We start from the raw sequence: 25,807 nt of genomic DNA, 5'->3' as shown, positions 1-25,807 counted from the left end.
ACGATGTGTAGTTCATCTGTCAGTGTCGTATTGCTGTAATGTTCTCACATTTTCGCCTTTCTAAAGTTGAACAAACTGGAACATCTTTGACTATCTTACTGTGCGATTTTTCATGAGATGCATCCTAAGGTTCAACCACGCCCAGTATGTGGTAGATGGTGTGTGTCCCCCCCCCCCCCCATATTCCCATAACACACTTCCTATATGCCTACTTATAAAGTTTCCAGACACAGGGGCAGGGTACACTATCATGCCACATATCGATCACTATTTGTGTCATAATGGGGAGGTAAAGGTGCTCATAGAACCTAGCTATAGTATTTGGTTGTGATGGAGGCATCACAGTCGGCAAGCCGGCGGCAATTGAATCACAAAGTTGTCCTATGTCATATTTATACAGCATATTATACAGCAAGTACTAAGTTAAATAAGTTCCACATAATATTATATGTTTTTTTTTTAACATGGGGTTTTAGATGTTTTTGGTTACAGTGAACTTGGGTGCTGCTTATAGTAATGCGTTTGAAATCGGTGCAGGAAAGAGTTATAAATTGTACGCTTCCATTCACAAGCATTATACGTTAAGGTTATACCGTGTTTGTGTGAAACTTTTTTTTTCCGGTTCAGTTTGGGAGTGTCTTTCGTACAAAGCTCAAGTTCCTCTTATCCATTGTTCACAATGAATATTTACCATTTTGCCCAAATCGGCACTTCATATCTCAATTAAGCTACTGTACTGACATTTTCAAAGTCCGAATTCAGACTTTGTAAAAACGGCGACAACAACTACAAAATGCTATCTTCAGATTTGACTGATATTAATGGCAGTCTCTGGTTAATTAGTTACCATCTTGGCTGGGATGTGATGGTACAAAGATTCTGGGCGTGAATGTAGAATAAAACCATAGTCGAGGCCATGTATCCATCCATTGTCTGCTGCACCATTTCAAATAAGGACAGGGTAAGACAATGGCTCTCCTCCACTGCTTGCTGGGTGTCCTAGCCCTCACGGCAACAGGTAAGTTTTTAATATATAAAATAAGTTTCTTGGATAATTTCATTTATGCAGTATATGCTTTGGTCAAAATAACACCAAGTCGCGTCCACCCAAAATACTGGGGCCAATTACGAACTTATTCATGGGTGAAATACGAGACTTTGATTAAAAAAGGTTAAGCTGTTAGAAAAAGCGGAATATATAAGAAATAAAAGTACAATGATAAAAACAATTTACGTATGAACATGAATGGGTTTTTTATGTTTTCATTCACTTGTCTTGTGAGTATTTCTGATAAATAGGCCTACTTCAAAACATTACAATAATGAGATTTAAAAAGAATAAGTAAGTTGAATCGCTATTTTACAAAAAGTGAGTGGTAGGCCTTATTGACCAATTATTACCAACATATCGTTAACGACTTTGCAAAACTTGAAGTTTGTTTTCATATACGCGAAAGGAAGGTTGACGAATCTGCATCAATGCTCTGCCCATATAAGTTATTAGTATCAATCAGACGATCGGGTTCCAGTGGAGTTGAAAACGTACACATATAGACATTTGAGCCACATTCAAAAAACAATAACGAAAACCCTACCCTATAGCCAAAATATGCATAAATAAACCCTTTCCCTCATCAAACTTGGAGGAGGAACAATTCATTGTTAAAACAATGAAGCCTGGAAGACAGACAAAGCTTGCGGGTTGTAATTCGCAATTGTCTTAGTAAGTGTTCCTCTGAGTTCAGAAACGTTTGGTCTCCCTTTGTGCCCGAGATAATCGAAACAATCAAGCTGAGTAATAGTTTTGAAGATGACCTCGACCGAAAGTCTTTGCAAATAATTGTTATTTCTAAGTTCTTCGTCTCTATAAAGCGTTTAAAGAAACATTTGCCTACAATGAGCCAAAAGTATTCATAAGTATTAGTCCATGGTAAACTGTCAATATTTTATTCTGTTGTACCAAGTGCACTCCACTTGTTTGTGTGTTTAGATGGTCTTCCCGTCAAATATAATAAGGGATGATATAAATACTAAGCTGGCAACACAATCAAGAAATTCTGAGTTAGCTCGACGACAATACTTTAATATCCATTGCAATGTTCCGCGGTTAGCCGTAGGATTCCGAGTGTTGGGGGGGGGGGAGGAGGTTTGCCAGTGCCCAAAAGGACAACGCCCCTATTCTCAAAAAAACTTTGGGACTGTTACCAACTTTAAGGGGTACAAATAAGCTTTGTTGCATGCACCAGTCAGTAATGGGACAGTTCTAAGTTCAAGTGCTAATTACTTTGCACAAGCTCTGAGACAATGTCTAACAAAACGCCCCATAAACTGAAGGGCAGTGGGACGGCATGGTACAGTGTGTTTACACACACAGTTAGGCTATCTCATTACAAGATGAACTTGTAACCTCGGTCCCTGATTGTGGACCATTGCCAAAGGGGGAATTAACAACGAAACTGCATGTATGCTGTGCCAGGAGCTTGGAAGAGCTCGTTTAAATGGGTGTACAACGGGGTAAAGTTTAGTCGGCAACCTCATTTAAAGCACAAGTATTATCGACCAAGAAAGAAATGGGCAATTCAAGACCACTCGTGACGTCAAAGCCATTAGGGATCTTTATAAAATGGGTGCAGATATGGGCAGTTTGTAACACAACTATCACAGTTTTATTAAACTTACATCGTTTGAAAATAATGATAGCGGAAAGCGGTCCTTTAGTTGCTAAGGTGCTGTAGTTTTTGAGAAATGAGTAAGACAATGTCATGAAAATACGTTTTTACATGCAAAAATAATTGTTGTATCACGATCACTGGGACGAAAATTATTCTCGTGACATTGTTTTACTGATTTCTCAAAAACTGCAGCAGCTCAGCAAATGTTTTCAATAAGCTTTGTTGCATGCACCAGTCAGTAATGGGACAGTTCTAAGTTCAAGTGCTAATCACTTTGCACAAGCTCTGAGACAATATCTAACAAGTAATAATGATCAAAACGCCCCATAAACTGAAGGGCAGTGGGACGGCATGGTACAGTGTGTTTACGGCTGGGGCAAATTGGATTACGTCATCATTTCTGTGCGGTATTCAACTTGGCCTACTCACACGACATATTAAATATAATATACTTTATATAGTTGTGGCGATATTTATAGTGACTGAATTATGCCATATTGGCCTTGAGAGATGGAAACTATTTGTAATTACTCAAAATAATATGTTACTAGTGCAAAAAAAAACCTTGTAACGAGCAACGGAGTGGGAGCTGTTCATTAGTTGCAAAAAATAGTTAATGGCCTGACGTTTCGACCCTAGCAGAGTCTTTCTCGAAGGCTAAATGACAACACAACAAACATGAACAGGGAAACTAAGTGAAACATAAGCAGTGTGAGAAACGTTCTCCACTGAGTTTTGTTTGTTTTCAGAACTCACTTTTTTTTAATCCGAGATAAACTTCAGGGCAGATGAAGCCTTTCTCATGCATCTGAAAGCACACAAACTTGTGCAAAAAAGATTGTGTTTTTCTCTTTTATAATTCTCTTGCAAATTCGATGACTATTGGGGAGCCCATTTTGTCATTTATTTTACGCATTAGTATTGGGGATTGCTTGGATAACTATATGTGAGCATACGAGTGGTCTTTGACCCACATCCGGTGCCTTTAAAAACGTGAATTTGAGTCTTTGGGTAATTGCCAAAATTGGAAAACCAAAAATGTCAACCCGCTTTGCTCTATCAATAGGAAACAAGTCATCATGTCCACTCTTTTTCCACCGTGTAGGGCTACTCGTTCGGCTATAATTATCGTCTCCACGTGGTGATCGTAGACGAATGCCGAACGAACCTTTCAGTTCTAGGAGTACGGCGCATTTTGTATACTTTTCTTTTCTCTGAACTGAAAAGTAAAGCAGTAACAAAAGGATGCTACGAAATTGTTTAATCTACAAAGAGGGAAAAAAGCTCAAGAAAACAATTCGTTCATTTTTGTTTATAAAGCGGGTGTCAACTGTTCACTTCACCGAAAGACCCCCGCAGGGGTGGGGGGGGGGGGGGTTTAAATTTTGCGATCCGTATAAACTTGTCTGAAACCCAGACGTCCCAGCAACTGGGCCGCCGAGATTTTCGGGTAAGGGTTAGGAAACTCATGTAAAAATGTCACTGACATGTTTACACGAGTGACATTGTCAGTAACGGAGATCAACTGTTCAACCGTCAACTTGTCTTGACCATGCATCCGTTGAGTTTATCTCAAAAAACAAAGTCGAGTTGTCGCAAGTCAAGCCGTCTCAACCGTTGAGTTGTTGGAATGGTCAAGTTGTCCGACAGACAAGTTGTCTGACATTTGACATTATTGGTGCAGAGTGGGTCCGGAGTTTGCAAGGTGCCGAGTTTGCCAGTGCTGAGTTTGCGAGGTGACGAAGTGTCCGGTATTCAACAAGTAAAAAGTACCACCCCTTCTGCTTGCCCTACTTACTCCTAGAACTGTTTAGGTTTCGTCCGGCTATGTATATCGTCTCCCATCCCATAAGCCGATAGCTGAACGAAACCGAAATAGTTCTAGGAGTATGCTTGCCCCACACCGCAGCTAGCTAGTTCAGTTAAAACAGACAGAGTTGCAAACAAAAAGGGTAGAACCAGTAACTTGCTATGTTCAGTTGTTTACAATTATTTTGTGACATTTGAATTTTTGTACATCATGAACGTGTCCAATGATATATATTTTTGAAAAATAATTTTTTTTTCTTCAGCATATTGGCCTATTCACTATTATCAGTTGAAACTTTCACAGTGTTTTTGTTACTGTTGTATAACTCTTTATAATTGTGATTTATAGCATAGCTTGACAAAAATCAATCTATGTCTCTACTTTAAAAAAAAAAATCATACTAATCTCATGTTTTGTTTGTTTTTTGTTTCGCAGTTCCATCTGTACTTGGTTTAGGTAAGATTTGCAACTCTTGGTTTCTACAATTTGTCTTAAATTTAATTTCAAGTAATTATATGAAATATGTATACAGTAGTTTGTTTTATTATTTTACAGAAGTCTGTTAAAGAACTCTGGATTCACTTCCATGCACTTACAAAAAAAGTGTTAACTCATCTCACAATAGAAAAGTTTGCGGTAACACCTTGTAATGAGTTGGGGTGGTCCTGAAAAGACCTGTTGGTTTAAACTCGACGTTTCGATCAGTATACTCTGATCGTCTTCCGGAGAAAGCTGAGAACCACCCCAACTCATTTAGAGATTATCATTACATGGTGTTACCGCAAACCTTTCTATATGCTTTCCCAATGTGCGTTGCTGACCGATCCTTAAACCGCAAACTATTTATTGCAAAAGAAGTTTTTAATACAACCAATCCTCAAATCACAGACCCATAAAGATGGTTGTTGACGAAAAAAGTATCATCAAGACCCAAAATGAAAAAATGTTTGCGACCCAACGATTGTTTGACCCCCAAAATGGTAAAGTAAACAGTTTCCGTATGTTCACCTCCCTGACAAAAAAAAAAATCTGTCCAGGTTTGTCCCTATTTCTGGGATACCAATGTTGGCAGGTCTGCGAGGTGGGGGTGGTTTAAGTGTCCAAAACGTCACCACAAAATATTTCAGATTTTTTTTTCAACACCTGGTTGCATCTCTGTTTATTGTATTTCCACCATGCAAATACTTTCATAAAATGTGCCTGTGAGAGGCTTGGTAGTCTTGCCTTGGAACTTGTCTGTGTTTGAATGAAAAGGTTTGGGTACTTTTTGTACGACACAAAACACAAACCCGCACAGATTTAAAGATAATGATGTTAGAAAGCTTCCCTTAAAACATGAGTTGCAGAGGTGTCAAAGTTTTTGAGAAATGAGTAAACAAATGCACACAAATTATTTCCGGATTTACGTGAGTCTCCTGAAAAGCATTGCTATGTGTCTTTCACTCTTCCTCAAAAACTTGAAGACTAATGAAGCTGAAGCTTCTTATAGTAGGTATATTATATTACATACATCTTCATCCACAGTGAGTAGATATTCATGTCATTGTCAAAAACTTTGTCCACAAAAGGTATCAAAACTCTTAAAAAGTTAACCTAAATTTTTGTTGCTGCTGTTTAGGCTGTCCTGCGACATGGTACCACATCGGAGACAAGTGTTTCCAGCTTGTTACGGATACCCCTGCAGTATGGACAGCGGCTAATGCACAGTGTAAGGCTAATGATGCCAGAGCTACACTTGCAGTGGTTAATGACTACATCACACAAGGTAAGACTTTGTCAGATATTTGCTCGGTGTTGCAGGAGGATTGAGGCAGTACATCATACTGGGATGCACAATGTAAATTGCTAGGAGTGCTGAGCAACATCACTGATCCAACATTATAAGTTATCATACTAGCAATGGATGGAACACGGAAAAATATAGCGCTTCTGCGTCCCGTACCCAACTCGACGGGACGCAGGCGCGCTATATTTTTTCCGTGTTCAACGAGCGCGAGTGTGGTAATGAATTTATCCTCCAGCCTCATTAAGTCAATAAAGGTAAGGTTATGTTTTTGTTTTGGGGTTTTGCACGCTCAAAGTTTAGAATGTAAATTTTGCACAGATCGTATGCTGAGCGTGATACATTCACACTCACAATACGCTAGATCTGAGTGTAATATGAAAACTGGGAGTAGGTTATCATCTGATATCACACTCCGATTCGAGCATCTGATTGGAGGATTAGCGCGTACTGGAAGATTAAAACTCATATTGGTTGATTTTGAAGTGAGTGATCCAACATAAACTCATATTGGTTGACTTTGGAGTATTGAGGCAGCAAGGATCTTAAATAAACTCAAATTGGTTTTTGTTTCTTCAATTGAGGAAGGTTCCTAGTACGAGAAGTGCCGAAGAGTTTATGTTTTTTTTCCCAATGTTTTTCATTTACAATATTGACATGCATAAAAAGCAGGGATGAGATTGTTCAGTCTTTTGGCTGAATTCAGACTTCTTATGTCTGCCTGGTGAAGAAAATCAGACAACATTTGTTTACACAAATAAAGAAATCCTGCTCATTTGTCTACTTTTCTGGTGCCTTGGATACTGTTTCCAAAAGCTCCTGGAATCTATAACCCCAGGGGTTACCAAACGGTAGAAATGGTATCATTCCAACTTATCTTTGAATTTTTATCCAAGTTTCAGACTTTTTCATTAGGAATGACTCTCACCCCTGAAAAAGTTTCCTTTCTCCAATAACTTTCAATACAGCTGTTATCGTGAGCTTGATGAAAGGCGTCAGTGGGGATGTTTACATCGGTCTTCGTAAAACGCCGGAAAATCCCTCATTCCAGTATCCAAATGGAGAGATTTATTCGTACCAGCGATGGGCCGTTAACGAACCTGATGGCAACGTTTACCTGGTAATATAACATTTTTTTCTTTAAATTTCTCATTTTAATTTTGAAAAAAAGTGGGTTGAAAATCAAAACAGTTATGTCGCCAAAAACGCCTTCTGTGGTGTCAATTTGTGAATGTTTAGGCCAGGGATTATGTAGTAGGTACCTCTACTGTCACATCCTTAAACGTGGATGGATTTGCCATTCTTGATGGAAATACAGTGACTCTCTAGGCTGACTTTTTATTGTATCTGTCTTGGGGAGTGAAACAAAACCACTGGCATATTACTCGGGTGGGATTTGAACCCACGACCTTTGCAAAATGAAGTTCTTATGTTTGAAGTGTTATTGGATTTGCTGGTTACCGTTTTTCTTTTGCCTCTCCAGACAAACAAGGAATTTTGTGTAGTCTTGGATAATAGCAACTATCAGTTACCTGGTCGCTGGTATGATGTGCCCTGCTCAGAATCCCACTTGTTCATCTGCAGTATGCCTCTAGGTAGGTCTAGTTAATAATAATAATAGTGGCTACTAATCCCCAGCCGTGACACTTGAGTCCTTAAGCAAGACACTTCAACTTTGCTTCATCTTTCCGATTGGACGTTAAGCCGTTGGACTTCTACTGCTGCCAATACGTTATTTTCCGTCTTTTTCGTCATCTTTTAAGATCCGGATTCAGACACCAACTATCCCCAACCAGGTGTGCAGTGCCTGACTAACTTTGCGGCGTACGGGACGTCGTGCTTCGGTGTGTTCGGAGAGACGGATTTGGATTCCAAGACATTCGACGAAGCGCAGTTAGAGTGTAACAAATATGCTGGTTCATCAGATTTGGATGTGAGCCTAGCGACCCTCGTCGATGGATATGACTCCGCGTTGTTGAACGTCATAATGTATGCTAAGAATGTTGACTCTGCATGGATTGGTTTCAAGAAAGGATCAGAGGTAAGTGACTTTGCAAATAAATTTTTAGTGTGTGGGTGTAGTTTTTACATGAAGATTTTTAGGTGTTCGATAACCATACACAGCTAGATATATATGATTTGAGGCATAGCATGGTGAGGTATCAATATATTTTGTGGTTTGTGGTAACACCATGTGTGTATCTACTTAACAGGTAGAGTTTGTTCATAAGATAACTTTCTTTATTCTACTACCGCTGAGTAGATTTATTGGATGTTTGGTTAAGAGGATACCTCATGGCCATTTTTAAATGTGCAATATTCACAGGGTGAGGAGTATTTAAGCATATACCCGGTGTGCAAGCCTATGTGCCCGCAAATTTACGCATAAAGCAGCAATACATACTGTACTGTATATAAAACCTATTAGTCTGCGCGCATATGTTGAGCGTCATATGCAATTTTGGGAAATCAAATGATTTTTGAGAGCTAACTTTTCAAAGTATCTAAAACAAAACAGGCCTTGTCTGGCTCCCTTCACAACAGCATTACTATCAATTGTTACAACTGGTTGGTACGAGACTGATTTACTCGGCGCAGCCTAGTGCTCGGGCCAAATATACAAAGTGGGTTGGACCCAAATGAGGCTAGGATAAAGGTAAAGGCCCAGCCACACACTGGCCCCGGATAACGAGAACGAAAACGAGAACAAAAAAAATGCCACCCTTGATTGGTTGAATAAGCGTGGGCGTATTCTGCGTGGAGCAGTTTAACCAATCGCGGGGCTGCATCTTTATCATTATTGTTCTTGTTAATGGGGCCTGTGCGACTTGGGCTTAATCCGGCTGTGACCCTGCTGGTTTTAACTACATTTTAAAACCTTGTCGCCACTCTTCTATTCCATTACTTTAACGTAATAATAATGCTGTAATCTTTCTAGGGTGCTTTCGAATGGCAAAGTGGCTACCCAGTAGTGTACACCAACTGGGGCCCTGATGAGCCCAGTGGCGGGTCGGGAGAAGGATGCGTCAAGGAAAACAAAGAGGGCTTTTGGGATGAAACCACCTGCCTTGACAAGTCAGCGTATGTTTGCAGATATGACTTCCCACGTAAGTTAGCACATCGATAAGTAAATCGTTAAGTCGGATTTGAAACTTTGCATGGTTGAAGAATGATTAGAGAGGTTTGTGGGGTAACCCAATGTGAATGTCTCTCTTGGAGTAGTGTTCTGACACTATTGGTAATTACTCAAAATAATCATTAGCACAAAACCTTTCTTGGTAACAAGCAATGGAGAGCTGTCTATAGTATAAAACTTTGTGAGAAACGGCTCCTTCTGAAGTAATGCAGTTTTTAAAAAAGACGTTATTTTCAACGAATGTGATTTAGAATTTGAGGTCTTGAAATCAAGAATCTGACAGCAAGTTTTTTTTTTTTTTCACTATTATCTCGCAACTAGGAATAGTCATGGTCTGATACTGGGTGCGTTCGATAAGCTTCCCTGCGGGTCGACCCCGATGTGGCGTATTTTTTTTCTTCTCCAGGACGATTGTGGGGTAATTATGTGCCCACGTTCGTCCTGGAAAAAATTAAATACGCCACATCGGGGTCGACCCAGGGAAGCTAATTGAACTGCTGTACCATGGTTGATATGTAGCAGACGACATCCACTCTTAATGTTCCCATACTTTAACGCAGAAGTACCCCCCCTCCCTCTCAAATAGAAAAAAAAGTAATAATGATAAATAAATAAATGAAAAATAAATAAATAAATAAACCAAACAAAAAACAGACACCTCAACACTCAAGCAATCAAAACAACGAACTTCAAAATAAAGCAACAAAAAAAAGAAGGAAATAATGAAAGAGTTCCTGAGATTTGCAGAACAAAATAAAGGTACAATATTGAAGGGGGTCTTAGGTTGGGGGTGTGTACTCGAGCAACTCATGAATACTGTCAACATGTCACTTTTGTTTTCCACCGTTATTCTTGTAGATCTTCTAGTTCCAACTTCACCCCCTGACATTGATACCCCATGTCCTACTGATGCTAGTTGGGTATCCTTTGGCTCCTACTGTTACTTATTCCCCAGTACTGAAGCCCAGTGGGGTGAAGCCAACTTCAAGTAAGTTTAAAGCATAGAGTTATATATAAGAACTAGAGGGCGCACTGGTGATGCTTCTTCCACAAACGCGACGGCACTGCAAGGAGACGCGCGCGCCATTATGTACGCGCGTTGAATTTGAAACACACGTTGGAGTTTGTGTTTATTGAATGCTATACGCCATTCTGTTTTGTCAACTTACAAAATGGCCATACAAACACACGCTGTGCGATGCCTGTTTTGTCAACTTACAAAATGGCTGTCTGTGCGCATGACGGGTAGCGCATAAAGGCCAGTGCGCCCTCCAGTTCTTATCTATAACTCAATGGTTTAAAGGCACAAGCCACTATAGGAAATAACTCAAAATAGTTGTATAAGCATAAAATTACTTGGTAACAAGCATTGAAGAGGTGTTGATAGTATAAAACATTGTGAGAAACAGCACACTCTGGACACTACAGTAACGTAGTTTTTGAGAAAGAGGTAAATTCTCACTGAAATAATAAAAGAAAGCACACAAATTATTTTGTGCCACAAGGGTGTTTTTTAGGTTCATTTTTCTCTTGCAATTTCGATGACCAAATTTTCACATCGGCCAGGCATCATTCCATTTATTGGCAATCACTTTGTGATGCGAATTGCTGCATCAAGTTTAGAAAGTAAATTGATGCCCGTCTTATTCCCCTAAATCACCTGACAGCCGCAATAAGTCCAGCGGGACCCATGCAGAAAATGCCTAGAAACCCGTCGCAAACAACTCGCAAACCCATCACAAGCTAATTGTGACTTTGGTTTCAGCCAGAAGCAGAGGGTTCAAAGACACTAAGCAGAAGTGAAATCCACTTTAGCAATTCTTTAGTAACTTTAATGATTAAAAAATGTAGTTCTAGAATATATAAAGTGATGCTCCTTAGTTGCTCAGTCTGCTTGGTTCACATAGCAAGCACCGTTTACAGTTTCCCTCAGGCTTGCTAGCTACAGTGATTAACTTGCCAAGTAGAGTTTGTTGTTAGAGAACTGTCTTTCTGTATTCTACTACCGCGGAGTAGATTTATCAGTTGTTCGGGAGACTTCAAATCATATATACAGTGACTTAATTCACATATGAGGCACCCTTTCATTCATTACTAAAAATTTTATATTTATATTGGTTTGGTGGATGCAGGACCGGGCCAGCAACCAATCAGCATTGCTTAGTGGGGAAAGTGATTTGATTGGTCACAAATTAGATGTTTCAGCCAATGAGAGCACAATATTGGCAGGGCATGTGTTATGTTTTGGCCGGGCTTTTCTTGCTTAGGTCACTTTGTGTTGTCACAGGTTGCGATTTTAGGCCCGGTTCATACTTCCTGTGAAGGCAATTGGTTACAAATTTTGACGTCATATGGCTGTTTTCGCAGGAGGTGAGCTCAAGTCAACTGTTGCGAATATTCGCTGTGAACTTGTGACGTAAAAATTCGCTTCTCATCAGCATTCGCAGGAAGTATGCACCGGGCTTAAGTTAACGTATGTGTATTTCTCTATTCTCTTATGTGTGGAATTTTAAAAAAAATTGTTTTTATTAACTCCTCAGTTGTATGCAAGAACATGGTGCTTCCCTTGTGAGCATCTCTTCAGTATCGGAGAATCAGTTTGTTTATTCAAACTCTAGACATCCATCAGGAACTGACAACTACATGTGGATTGGGCTGACGAGACAGCAGAATACAGCAGGGGATTGGGGTAATTCATAAAGGGAATAAAAGAGCGGCAACAAGTTCTTAAACGGCTGTTAAAAACAGGTAGGGTCATGGCCGTGTGATGAAGGCCCGACCATGTAAGTTTTAAACAGCCATTTAAGAACGAGTCACTAATCTTTTATTCTCATTCACAAATGTTTTTTTTTTCACTAGTCTCCCAAGTTCAGGGTCTATTCCAAAAACATGCGCCACTACTTGGGGAAAAAAGCTTCCATGCTGCTGCCCCCTATCTCCTGAACATTTTTCCATACAGCATCCGCCACTCTAGCTCACTAGCAATCTTTAAGATTAGACCGATCCATTGAGCTCAGCCCCATTGCGTATGGACCAATCACAACCCCTTTTGCGCCACCAAAAGGCAAACAAATTAAGTCTGTCATGCATGCGTGTATGCTTGGCGCGCGCGACAGACTTGTGCAGAATGGCATTTGAGAGGCTCATGTAAACCCGATCGGTCTATTCTCTAAAAGGTCACTTGTTCAGTTGATTTGTTTAAATCTGTCTATTTATCTTTGCTTGTTTTTAATTGCGTGGAGATCGCTGTGGTACTTTCCTTGGTTAGTTAGTGTGCTATACAAATGCCTGTAATATTATTTTTGATATTGTCTTCTTTGCCTTTCAGGAACGTTTGGTTGGGTTGATGAATCCGTGTACAATTACGCCTTGTGGACCAAAGGAGAGCCAGACGGGAACAGAGAGGGCGCTCTGGAATTCTGCACCGCTATGTCCACGGCCTCTGGGGGAGCGTGGAAAGATGATGTATGCTATACTAAGTATCAGTATGCTTGTAAACTGAGAAAACGTGAGTAAGGTTATTTTTTGCAATTCCCTGTTTTGGGTCCCTGTGAAAAAAACATGTGATGGCTTTGTATTAATCAGTTTTTGTTGACGTATTTTTATATTTTGTGTTTGGTTTTTATTTTGTCTCATTTGGCACTATGCTTGATTATGTTGTTATTAACTTTTAAATAATATTTGATAATAAAAGATACTTGCAAGAGTTGTTTCAAAGCGATATGTACTTATGTACAAACAAAATAATAATGACAACAAAGGTAATCTAATAATTAGCACTGGGATTTGTTCTCAAGGAAATATGGAAAATGATTACTCTAAAGTTCTGAAAAAAATATTATCTAGGGTGAGCATGAATGTTTTGCTTCAAAATACCGCTGTGAAGTAGTTATCTCTGTTACATGGTTTGCTAGCAGTGTCAAAATTTAAGTTGCAGTGTTTTTACAATTTTGTTCTTCCAATTTTGTTCCTTTGTTTCAGAATCTGGGGGAGGTTACAAATGTAAGTATTTTTATTTGAAACGCTTTTTTAGTTTTATTTCATGATTGAATAAATTTAACTCAAACTGCAAAATAAAATGAACTGTATTGAGCTAATTCATGAGTAAAATGTTACCAACCAAAGTGATATATTTACTGTTGTTGATTTGTGACGGGTGCCTTTTGAAGTAAATTACTATAAATGCGTCTCTTCACCCAGGGTGATAAACTGGTAATTGCAAGGGTAGAGGCTCATATGCATGCAACTTTTCAACTGATCAGTTGATTTCCATTTTTCACTTTTCAAACAGTGCCTTAGAAAACTGGAAAACATTGTACAACAGTTAATTGAGATCGGCCATTTCCTTTTTCTTGCAATTTCATATTGCATGTCAGTGATGTTGTGTTTAAAAAAAGCCTTTGGAATGACATGACACTACAGGGCTGGACTGTATACTCCCCAGGGAGCTGAGAAAAATTTAAGGAGTGTCGACATTGGCCCAATAACCAGGGCCCAATTTCATGGTTTTGCTTACCGTAAGCACAGAATCGGCGCTTACGGAAGCAGGGAATTCTGTGCTTACGGCAAGTGTATTTCACGGGTTAGCTCCGAATTTTGGCGTCTGCGCGTGCTTACTCCGGGCTACTAGGCACTCTACATTTACAAGGCTAGCGCAGAAATTCGGCGCTTGCACGTAAGCGGGGATTTGTGATCGTAAGCGCAGAATTCGGCGGTAAGCAGAGCCATGAAATTGGGCCCACGGCACTAATAAAAAGCCCATTGATACGTTATTGTAAAATGCACTATATAAGAACTAGTGATTATTAGAGAGGTTTCTTATTGATAAGGATACAGATACAGTAACCGTATTCAGTTATGTTAAATGCGCATAAGATCTTATTTCGCAATCAAAGAGTTATGTGTCCAACCTAGGACAAAGTGTACACACGTACTACCCATGTTGGCATATGTTTTTCGAGCAAAACAAATCCAAAAAGGAATTTCCAATGCAGGGACAATAAAGTTTTATTGGATTTGTATTGAATTGTGTCGCTGCGTCATGAGCATCTCAAAGATGGATACCGGTGCAGTATAAGTGACCAATATTATTATTTTCTTAATTTACACCCTGGGTCGTACTTATAATCCATGTCCTATAAATCCATGTCTCCAATACAGCAACACAATGCGTCGGTGACACAGAGAATCAACTAGTAGCTGAGGGCAACTTTTGCTACCTTCCTAGTATGGCGCTCGTCTCTCCCAGACGTGCCACCTGGAATGAAGCAGAGAACGCATGTAGGTCCAAAGGTGCTTACCTGGTGTCGATCCAAAGTGATGAGGAGCAGAGCTTAGTCAGCAAGCTGGTAAGTATGTTTGATTAAGGGAATCACTGTGTGGTGAAGAGGTTTTGAACTAGTTTTCAACCCGTGCCGAGGCCTGGACTTGATAGTTTTACCGAGACGTTGAGGTAAATTAAAAGACTTTTAATGCCTCAAGCCTTTTATTAGGCATCTGAAAATACACAAATTTGTGCAACAAGGGCGTTTTTCTTTCATTATTCTCTTGCCTTTAAAGCAATTGGACACCTTCAGTAAACAGTATTGTCCAAAGGCCCACATATCGTGTATCACAACTTATATATAAAATATCAAACCTGTGAAAATTTAGGCTCAATTGGTCATCGGAGTTAGGGAGATAATACTTTAAATTTTTTGTTTTGTTCCGAAAGTGTACAATGGCTTTAAAGACACTGGACACTATAGGTAGTTGTCAAATACCATTCTTTTCAATCGGTGTATCTCAACATATGCACAAGATAAAAAACCTGTAGAAATTTGAACTAAATTGGTAGTCGAAGTTGCGAGATAATAATGGAAGAAAAAACCCATTCCCGTGTGCTTTCAGATGCTTGAGCCCAGGACCACAAAATCTAATACTTGAGGTCTCAAAATCAAATTAAAATATTTTAGTGGAAAATTATTTCTTTCTCGAAAACTACTTTACTTCTGAGGGAGCTGTTTCTCGCAATGTTTTATACTATCAACAGCTCTCCATTTGCTAACAATTATTTTGAGTAATTAACAATAGTGTCCAGTGCCTTTGAAGGAATAATGTACCTTTAATTAACTGAATGTTAATTTCTTGTACTACAGGCCTACGGCTTAACCCAGAGCTATTGGATTGGTCTGAGAGAAAAGCAGCAATCTGGAGAGTTTTTGTGAGTGTTGCCTCGAGTAAAAATAATTTATAAAGAAGATGATGACAAATAAACCCTTTTCACACTATATCCCTGTGAAATAAAACCCCCGGAGGAGGCCCCTGTACTTGTTTTACCACACAGGTACCGCCGTGCACTTGCACTCTGTGTCCCTATTCCACAGGGTTTGCACATTTTCAAGAATACCTGGGCCCAATTTGCTTACCGCCGATTTCTGTGCTTACGATCACGATTCCCGCTTACCTGCAAGTGCCGAATTTCTGTGCTAGCCTTGCCTAGTAGAATGCGTAGTAACGTAGAGTATGCACGCAAAGAAGCCAAAATTTGCCGCTAACTTGTGAAATACGCTTGCTGTAAGCACAGAAGTCCCTGCTTCCATAAGCGCAGATTCTGTGCCTACGGTAAGCAGAGCCATGAAATTGGGCCTTGGAGGTTCTACCGCTTACCCCTACTCCAGAGCAGGGATGGCTATTCCTCGGGGTATGCCCATTTGCCAGCGCAGACAGGGGGGAAGACCAGGAGGAAGATCAGGGGGTAAAGCGATCAAAGTGTGAAAAGGTCAGCCGTTATTCCCCCACGGCAAACGTCCGTCTGTCAGAAAAAGAAAACAAATCAAAAACATCATCCAAAATATGTCATCCAGTGTGAAGTGGTTAATCCATAAGTCACAGGTTCTAATCCCTTTTTAGTAACTTTGTCGATTCTTCTTCAAAAAATGTACCGGTAATTAAAATTAACTAGCCAGATTCCCCCCCAAAAAGTTGCATCCGCTTAATGAAGGTGATCACTGTTTTGCTGCTTTAGTTGTATCATGAACTTGGGTAGCTCACTCATAGGTTCATATAGATTCAAATCCTGTTCCGTTGTCTTTGTTCAACCCAAACATTGAGTATTGCCCAGTCAGTTTCCCTTGTGGTATATTTCTTGATTAAGCCTCACCTGTGACATCATGCTGTTGTTAAATCGCTCCATTATTTTGAACGAATGGCGCGATTGGTACAACACCCATCTTGCAAACGATCAAACTGTCCACATTGCGTAATACTGTACATACAAACAATTGACTTAAAAATTAAACAATATCGCACCATTCGCGCAAAATAATGGAGCAATTTTAACAATAGCATGAGGTCACAGGTTTGGGTTTAGTCGCATAATGCCCTCGGTGAACGCCCCTTTCGTGTGTACGAATGGCCCTCAGGGATCACCCTCAGGCCAATCAAACCCACGAATAGCGCAATTTGGGCATTATCCTATACTGATACAGTGTATTGACCAAATTCATTTTTGAGCTGATTTCTGCCAGTGGCATCAGCAGCCCAACTGGTCTCTGCATGGTCCAATTAAACCCACTGTTTGGAAAAGGAATTACTTGGAGATACCAGGTGTGAGTTTCCAGAGGAAATTATTATTATTTATTATTATTATTTATTATTTATTATAAACGTCACGTTAAAAAACATGAAAATTGTTTTCCAGTGTGCATCATACAATAAAAACACTGAAAGGAGATAAAATGGTAACAAGAAAGGAAGAACCATAAAAAGATAAACGGTACAAATTACACAGAGAAATTTACAACCATCAAAAAATAAAAAATACAAAAATACAAAAATACAAAGGCGACGACCAACAAATTAAAACCATCAAATGTGTTATTTTAGCCTCTTTCTTTAATGAACTTGACTGCACTTTGTTCTTCTCTTCCCCACAGGTGGAGTGATGGATACGCTGGTGATTATAAGAACTTTCCGGAAGAAGGGCCGGGGGATTTGAAGGGAGAGGAACAGTGTACGGATCTGCTCGTTTGGAAAGGTAGGGGTCATTCAAGTAATAATAATATAACAATATTTGGTTTTTATAAAGCGCTTTATTCACAATGTCTCATAGAGCTTCCAACATTATTACCCTGATCACTGGGCAATTTCATTCCTTGAACCATCTCAGCTCCCTGGGGAGTATACAGCCTGTGCTGCCAAATATGTAGTGCACTAAGCAAAATCATCCACAGGAAACATCTCTGCCTTCAATGGTTGAAGGACACAAGTGTCACGACTGGGGCTTGAACCCACACTCGGATGACCAGAAACACCAGAGCTTGAAAGTAGTGCTCTTAACTGCCCGGCCACGACACTTCCCTTGATACCCATGCTAACATGCCTATACATCCTTGTTAAGAGGGTAACCCTGTTTCAGCCTTCCGAGATTGTGATATAAGGCGATCTCTCATAAATATTATATATTATTTTAAAAGACCGGTTTCTTGGAATGTTTTGCAGGAAATGGCACCATATAAATGCTGTATTATTATTGTAAAATTAATAAGTCTTGACTTGTGTTTCGATTTGACTTCACAGAGGGACAGTGGGGAACATCAGCATGTGGAAACATCCTTCCCTTCATATGCAAGAGAGAGAACAAGGCAGTCACCGTTATCAATCCCCTTCCTGGACTTCCGACCACGGGGAACTGCCCCAAAAACTACTTCAAACTAGGCTCCAAGTGTTTCATTCTGAAAGGTGTTCAAGACAACGAGCGAAAAAATTGGATCGACGCCAGGGATGATTGCCAGAAGCAGAGTGGAGGAACTCTCGCTACTATTTCTAATTATGGTGAACAAGGTGGGTTGTGGCGTAAACAATTAAGCCTTCATCAAAGGCACATTCCAGAGGTAGCAGGGTCAAGTGCAGGGCCCAATTCCATGGCTCTGCTTACCGTAAGCACAGAATCGGCGCTTGCAGAAGTAGGGAATTCTGTGCTTACAGCAAGCATATTTCACGGGTTAGCGGCGAATTTTGGCTTCTGCGCGTGCGAACTCCACGTTACTAGGCATTCTACGCTTACAAGGCTAGCGCAGAAATTCGGCGCTTGCACATAAGCGGGGAATTCGGCGGTAATCCGAGCCATGAAATTGGACCCTGTTCAAGTAAATTTTTCTGTGTTAGTCCCAAACTGATTTATGCGTGCACCGAGTCAGGTTCTGTGTCGGTGTACAACGTATTAATTAACTTATTTAGTGCCCCCTTTTTGCTTGCGTTTTCAACCTAAAACGCCCAGCTTTCTAACTAAACAAAAGTGTTTCATGCTGATTTGTGGTGCCTTCGTATATGAGGATAAGGATTAGGATCATTTGATTAGCAACCATAATCGATTCGTTATAAACTACAACATAAACTATAAAACCAACAAATGACTTATCCCAAAGTCAATTGTATTTCTTGAGTGAGATGCCCTTTTGTAATAAAGGGTTTATTATGGGTTGTACATGTATGATTGAGTACATACAACAGATTGCACATGTATGGTAATGGCGCCTTCCAATAGTTTAAGGAAAAGGTTGCATCCCTTACTGCCGCTTCCCAGTTTGCATCATACTCTGGGTTAGATCCCTGGCTGTGCAGCAGTCTAAGGTTCCTGGGGTCAATTGCACAAAGAGTTAGGACTAGATAACAAAAACGTACAGCTATAGTCCTAAGTTAGGACGAGTAACTCTTCCTAACTCGAGTTAAGACTAGTCCTAACTCTTTGTAAACTCCACCCCTGGACAAGCATCCGATGAATTTACCAATAATGAGATCTTCAACATAGTGTTATTAGCTCAGTTGGTAGAGCACTTGCCTGCAGATGCAGCGGTCACAGGTCCGAATCCTGCCTAGTACAGGCCTGGCAGTTCATCTGTCAACAGGGCAAGGCCATTTTCATTTGGCAAAGGGCACTTCCATTGGCAAATCTTAAAGTCTATGGCAAACTTTTGAAGGGGCACCAAGGCCAAGACAAGGGCAGCGGAGCCATTGCCTCCGTGGTCTCGGTGAAATTTCAGGACTGATAGTCAATTTGTCCCTGTTTCACTCAAAATAAAAATAAAAATAATTTGAAACCAATATTCAGTATGTTTCTTACCAAAAGTACCCAAACCTCTTAACCCTAAGTGATTGTTATCGTGTTTTTTTTCTCTTGACCAGCCATCTTGACCTCAATCATCAAAGTTTTGGAGCGTGAGATGGACATGTGGATTGGGTTGAACAGCATCGGTATCCACTACCAGTACCATTGGACCGACGAGACTCCATTAGACTTCACTCAGTGGATGGAAGGTGCTCCGGACAGCTTCCAGCCGATCGATGACCCTGTAAGGTTTCTTATAATAATAATAATAGTTGACATTTATTTAGCGCTTTATACACCCGGAGGGCATCTCAAAGCGTCATCGAATGCCATATTTGATGAATTGTGTGTGCGTGAAGAGCTACCATTGGCTGAAGAGTCACACGCAGCGCCTACATGCGTGCATGTTTTACATCAAAGATGGCGATTGATGACAGGCTTTGCAACCCATCTATACAACAAATTCATCGGTTCTTCAAAAGCAAAACCACATTTGATAAACAATAGAAAAGTACAAGCGTGTTGTACCCGCTGCGCACAACTCTTGGCCATTGATAGCCTTTCATGTGTGCACTTTTCATCAAATACAGCTGTTGATGACCCTTATTGCAATCCATCTGTTTCACCGAGAGACAATCACTTATTATACCTTGGATGATTTTGTATTATTTAGGACTCCAATACGTGCGTGGTCATGATGAACGCTGCTGAATCTGCCGGTTTATGGAATGACGTACAGTGCTCTATTGAAAGAGCTTACCTCTGCCAGGCACCAGTAGGTAAGGATGATGTGGAAGTGTCTTGTCGTACTTTTCGTTGTATTGTGTTGTAAGTTTGTTATTTTTCCCAAAGAAATTACAGACACTGGACACTATTGGTAATTGTCAAAGACCAGTCTTCTCACTTGGTGTATCTCAACATATGCATAAAATGACGAACCTGTGAACATTTGAGCTCAATTTGTCGTTGAAGGTGCGAGATAATAATGAAAGGAAAAACACCCTTGTCACTCAAAGTTGTGTGCTTTCAGATGCTCCATTTCGAGACCTCAAAATCTAATTCTGAGGTCTCAAAATCAAATTTGTGGAAAATTACTTTTTTCTCAGAAACTATGTTACTTCAGAGGGAGCCATTTCTCAGAATAAGTTATACTATTAACATCTCTCCATTACTCATAACAAAGTAAGGTTTTATGCTAATAATTATTGTGAGTAATTATCAATAGTGTTAAGTGCCTTTAAGAGAGCGTTTTGTATCCATTTGTCATCATAGGAGCATTTTAAATTTTCTCTCTTTTTTTACCTTCCAGATCCAAGCAATCCCAACACTCCTGCACCAATTCCTCCAGGCAGTTGTCCCAATTCCAAATTCACCTCCTATTTTGATACCTGTTTGAATGCAGAGACCTCTATGATGTCGTTTGACGATGCTAGAAAGGTAATGTGTATTACTTACGTTTTACTTGTTTAGTGGCGTGCTGTAGCCGAGCGTTCTAGTTCCACGGATCCAAGCTCTGGTGTTGCCAGCAGCAGAGTATTGGCTTGTTATCCGGTCATGACACTTTAGCCAGGAACTTAACCATAATTGCCTTGTTTAACCATCAACCTTTATGTAGTTATCTACCGTAGCGGGTAGTATTTATTTATTCGTCTATTTAGTGTTTTTATCCTGTTTTGTTCTGTAATCTTGTAACGGGGACATCCGCCACAAGCCTGAATGTGGAAATAAATGTTTGATTGATTGAGTGATTGATTTGTAAACAATTTGGAAGGAAGTGCATTCTGCTCTACCAACCAGACTCTTATCTAAGTGTATGATACCCATGCCTACACCCTTATGGACTGTGAAGAGGTAACCCACTGGTTGACTTGGGTCTATACCCCAAATCAGTTGGTTTGGGTCTACAGCCCATGAAGTGGTCGTCTGATTTGTGATGTTAGGCGATCTGTATCTTAGGCGATCTGTATCTCTCTCTAAAACAAAAAACCCCTAACAAAGCGACACGTTGCATTCGGGAGCTATAAATGTTTTCGTTATAAAATGAAGATCCTTTGAATGGTACAGTAGTTTGAAAGTAGAATATAATGATTCACACAATATCCCCTGAAACTGTGTGCTTTTTCTTATACTTCATAAACTAAACCCAGTCCTTATCCGCTACAGAACGGGGGTAGCTCGGGCGTAGCTCGGGTGCAACTGCGCTTATATTGTTGTCATCAGATAGACATTTCACTGCGGTGGGGAAGATGGATTTGTACTGATAAGCGGGCCTCAACAAACGTTGACATAACAATAGTTCTTCCTTTTTCATGTTTATTACATTTCTTGTTGCAATTGTAGAAATGTAAAGATGCCGGCGCTGACTTAATCTCAACCTATGATCAGTACGAGGTGGCGTTCCTTGCTGCATCTCTGTATCAAGATGGGCTGGAACCAGATGGTGAAGGATGGATTGGATTAAAACGCAACAAGGTAAGTTTTTTGAAATTTTTCCTCAAGTCAAGTCCAAAGTCAAATTTTTGCAAGTCAAGTCACAAGTCGCATTATGTTCCAAAAGAAGTCCACTCTTATATGGTCATTACAAACTGAAGTAAAATCAAATATTTTCATCGACTACCTTTGTTTCCCTCCCCCACAGTAAATCTCTTTACCATGCATTAGTTTTGGTCCTCGAATCACGTTGCAGATTTTGTGTACACTTTTGAGTTTTAAAAGTTACCCCAAATTTGTTTGCTGTTTATCAATGATGTCTTTTTCATTGTAGTACTTAAATCACATTTGGCATTGACACTTTTTCCATTTCAGGACACTGGTGTTTTTGAATGGGTGGACAATTGGCCACTAACCTTCACTAAATGGGACAACGATGAACCAAATAATAACAACGGAGACTGTGTAGCTGTGGATAGGAGGGGCAAATGGGCCGTACGAGATTGCAGCGCGAAAAAATACTCCTTCTGCGAGTATCCTAACAGTAAGAAATTTACCTTTCTATATAAAATCATTTTTTATGTCTATAAACTTGTTCATCTTCCAAGTGTCACACATACTTCAATTCAATTCAATAGAATATTTATTTTAATATATATATATTTTTTTTAAAGGGCACAAGGGCACCAAGGCATTTTTTCCTTGGAAAAGGGCACCCTACATGTATGTGGAAATTGTAAATTTCTACTGAAGCATTGCATGAGCACAAAGGGATTGACCAGAGGGCATACAACTCGAGAAGTGAAGCAGTGGGTCTTTTCCACAGTCGCAAAGCTCTAGATTTGACGAAGCTCCTTCTCAAAGCTAACTACATAATTTATTTTGTTTTCCCATTCGCCTAGTTAAACCCACTAAGGCCCCAAAGGTGAGCCGAGATGGTTGCCTAAGGAACTACGTCGCCCTCCCCGACAGTGATTTCTGCTACAACTTCAAGACCGACATGACCAAAATCCCGCTATCCTCCGGAGATTATTTTTGCAATCGTGACTTCAGCGGTAGATTACCCAGCATTCATAGCAAAGCTGAAGAGGACTTTGTCAGGGCGGAGGCCAAGAAGGTCTTTGGGAGCAACGCCCTCGTGTGGTTGGGTCTGGACCGTGCTAAGAATGGTGAGAAAAGAAGAAATCAAATTTAACGGTACAAATCTTGAATTGAATGTTGGACCCCTCTTAGGATGTGTGCCTAGAATACCTTGTACATTCATTTACTGCAGTGGACACTTTTGGTTATTACTCAACATAATTATGAGCATAAAACCTTACTTGGTAACGAGTAATGGGGGAGGTAGATAGTATAAAACATTGTGAGAAACAGCTCCCTCTGAAGTGACGTAGTTTTCGAGAAAGAAGTAAGTTTCCACAAAATTTGATTTCAAGACCTCAGATTTAGAACTTGTGGTCTCGAAATCAAGCATCTGAAAGCACACAACTTCGTGTGACAATTGTGTTTTTTTCCCATTATTATCTTGCAACTCTGAAGACCAATTGAGCTCAAATTTTCACAGGGCTGTTAGTTTATGCATATGTTGAGATACACCAAGTGAGAAAACTGGTCTCGCCTCAGCTGAGGTTTCAAATTCACTTCAAATATTTTAGTCAGAAATTACTTCTTTCTCGAAAACTACGTTACTTCAGAGGGAGCTGTTTCTTACAGTGTTTTATACTATAAACAGCTCTCAATTGCTCGTTACCAAGTAAGTTTTTATGCTAACAGATATTTTGAGTAAATACCAATAGTGTCCAGTGCCTATATACAAAATTGTCTGCTTTTAAAAGCAGTTTTGTGAAATTGGGCCCAGCCGTCGGTTTCACAAAACTCTTCCTAACTTAGGATTAATCTTAGGCTTAGGACGACCTTAAGATTAATCCCAAGTTAGGACGAGTTACTCGTCCTAACTCAAGACTAACTCGTCCTAACTCGAGATAAGATGAGTCCTAACTCTTTGTGAAATCGACAGCAGATGACTTACCACAATTATAGGGGAACAACAACCATTTGCCTTTAAAAAAAACCTGTTGGAGCGTTCATTTATTTAGTTTTCATCCCAAATTTCAACCAAACAGGAAGGAATCGCTGGATGGACCGCACCCTCCTGGATTACGTCAACTGGATGGACGGCGAGCCAGACGGTGACGATGACGACAATGTCTGCACTGGACTCAATGTTGAGGGAGGCTGGATGGATACTGATTGTACTGTCGCAGCCAACTACATATGCAAATCACCCAAATGTAAGAGGCCTTTCTGTAGAAAACTTTGGGGATGTATGAAAACGCAAATTGCAATTAATGCCATATTGGCCCCCTTGCCATTTTAAGATATGAGGCTCTTTGAAATAATGATAAAATAATAAAAAAATTCATGTGTATCTAAGTTGCTGATTAACGCTATTGACTGTTAATATTGAATTAAATTTATGATTTTAATCTATTCTTTCTCAACAGTTTTGAAGCCTCCAACAACTGGCACCAGTGGAGCTGCCCAATTATCTAGTAAGTATCTTCATTATTTACTTAAAAAAGAAAACTCAAAATGGCACTTCAAACACAGAAGGTGCATGTTAAGACCAACCAAAGAAGAGCACCATAACATATTAGATTAAACTTTGACACAACTCGCTGTATGGGGGGGATAGTCCAGGAAGGGGGGGGGGGGTCACAAAGAATCTCCCGCCACACTGGATACCAAATGTTTGGGTAAACCAGACACTGAACACAAAATGACGAGTGGACCACACTCCAAAAGGTGGGCGCAATGATCAGTTGTTGCACGCTGTGATGGGGTCTACAGTGTTTTGTACACCCCAGGGGGAAAGTGGTCCCTAGGTGAAGCCATCCCCCCCCCAGTTAACAAAACTTATGTTACCCGCTGCGCCATGTACATGCGTTTTTGTTGCACGTCTCGTGGTTTTCGTCCAATCAAACTTCACAATTTGTTACCGAGGTATAACAAACCTTGATGTATGCCAGCTATTGACCCATTTCACCTGACATCATCAGCAGAATAATCCTGGATGCGCCATCTTGGTGGTCAATGTCAATGTGTGTTATTCAGTTATGTGCGCATTTTTAGGTGACGTGGTGTTTACACGTAAGCCTATTGACCACCAACACGGTGAGCGTGGCATCAGTCGCCGCGAGAGACGCATGTGCAAGGGGTCAACAATAAACGCCTACACCAGGTTAAATTCTAAATTCTCAAGCTAAATGTATACTCCACTTTTTATTTTCAGTCTCTGGACTAACTGTTCTTCTTTTGCTTGCTGTTTCTACCATCTGGAACATCAGACGTTAGAGGAGGTTCCCCGTCTCCTTCAAGCCTCAACACATGACTCAATTAATAAGAGCCAGACTCCACAAAGTAAAAGGAAAACACACATATTCCATATCACCTTTCACAGTCTCTACGTCCTGTGTTTCATTTTTGTAACTTTTATTTATGATGAAATCTTTATAGATTAAAACGGATTAGGACATAATTTGATCCATTGATCGTGGATTTCTTACCATAGAACTGTTGTTTATAGGGCACCGTAAGAGCAGAATTTCGTGGTAAGCAGACGTTTTGCTGGTGCGTGTGCCTACTCCACATTAAAGGAACACGTTGCCTTGGATCGGACGAGTTGGTCTATATAAAGCGTTTGTAACCATTTAAAAAAAAAATGCATATGGTTGGAAAGATGTTTTAAAAGTAAAATACAATGATCCACACAAGTTTTCCACGAAATTGCGTGGGTATCCTTTTACTGTACAAACTAACACGTTCGGCCATTTATGGGAGTCAAAAAGTGTACTCCCATAAATGGCTGACCGTGTTAGTCGACGAGGTA

At 40.1% G+C, this 25,807-nt stretch overlaps 1 protein-coding gene across 2 annotated transcripts; it reads left to right on the top strand.

Annotated features, from left to right (window-relative positions):
• The first annotated feature begins 838 nt into the window (after positions 1-838).
• Positions 839-25,807, top strand: LOC117288157 (macrophage mannose receptor 1-like). 2 transcript variants are annotated; one of them, XM_033768877.1, is made up of 25 exons: positions 839-1,018; positions 4,918-4,938; positions 6,101-6,247; positions 7,234-7,385; positions 7,749-7,860; positions 8,029-8,306; positions 9,204-9,372; positions 10,260-10,389; positions 11,942-12,090; positions 12,730-12,909; positions 13,383-13,403; positions 14,562-14,749; positions 15,539-15,603; positions 17,318-17,418; positions 17,961-18,224; positions 19,566-19,732; positions 20,162-20,267; positions 20,798-20,925; positions 21,829-21,960; positions 22,294-22,462; positions 22,821-23,087; positions 24,042-24,209; positions 24,423-24,470; positions 25,211-25,273; positions 25,315-25,807. In XM_033768877.1, exons 1-24 carry the CDS (start codon positions 970-972, stop codon positions 25,270-25,272), a joined length of 3,273 nt encoding a protein of 1,090 aa, XP_033624768.1. In that variant the 5' UTR covers positions 839-969; the 3' UTR covers position 25,273; positions 25,315-25,807. The 2 variants fall into 2 exon arrangements, with proteins under 2 accessions (XP_033624768.1, XP_033624767.1); XM_033768876.1 differs by having other exon boundaries at positions 840-1,018; positions 25,211-25,807.

This window comes from Asterias rubens, chromosome 3 (assembly GCF_902459465.1).
Source record: "Asterias rubens chromosome 3, eAstRub1.3, whole genome shotgun sequence".
NCBI classification, from domain to species: domain Eukaryota; kingdom Metazoa; phylum Echinodermata; class Asteroidea; order Forcipulatida; family Asteriidae; genus Asterias; species Asterias rubens.
The sequence above is the reverse complement of the archived record's forward strand: the minus strand, read 5'-3'. Positions and strand labels throughout refer to the sequence as shown.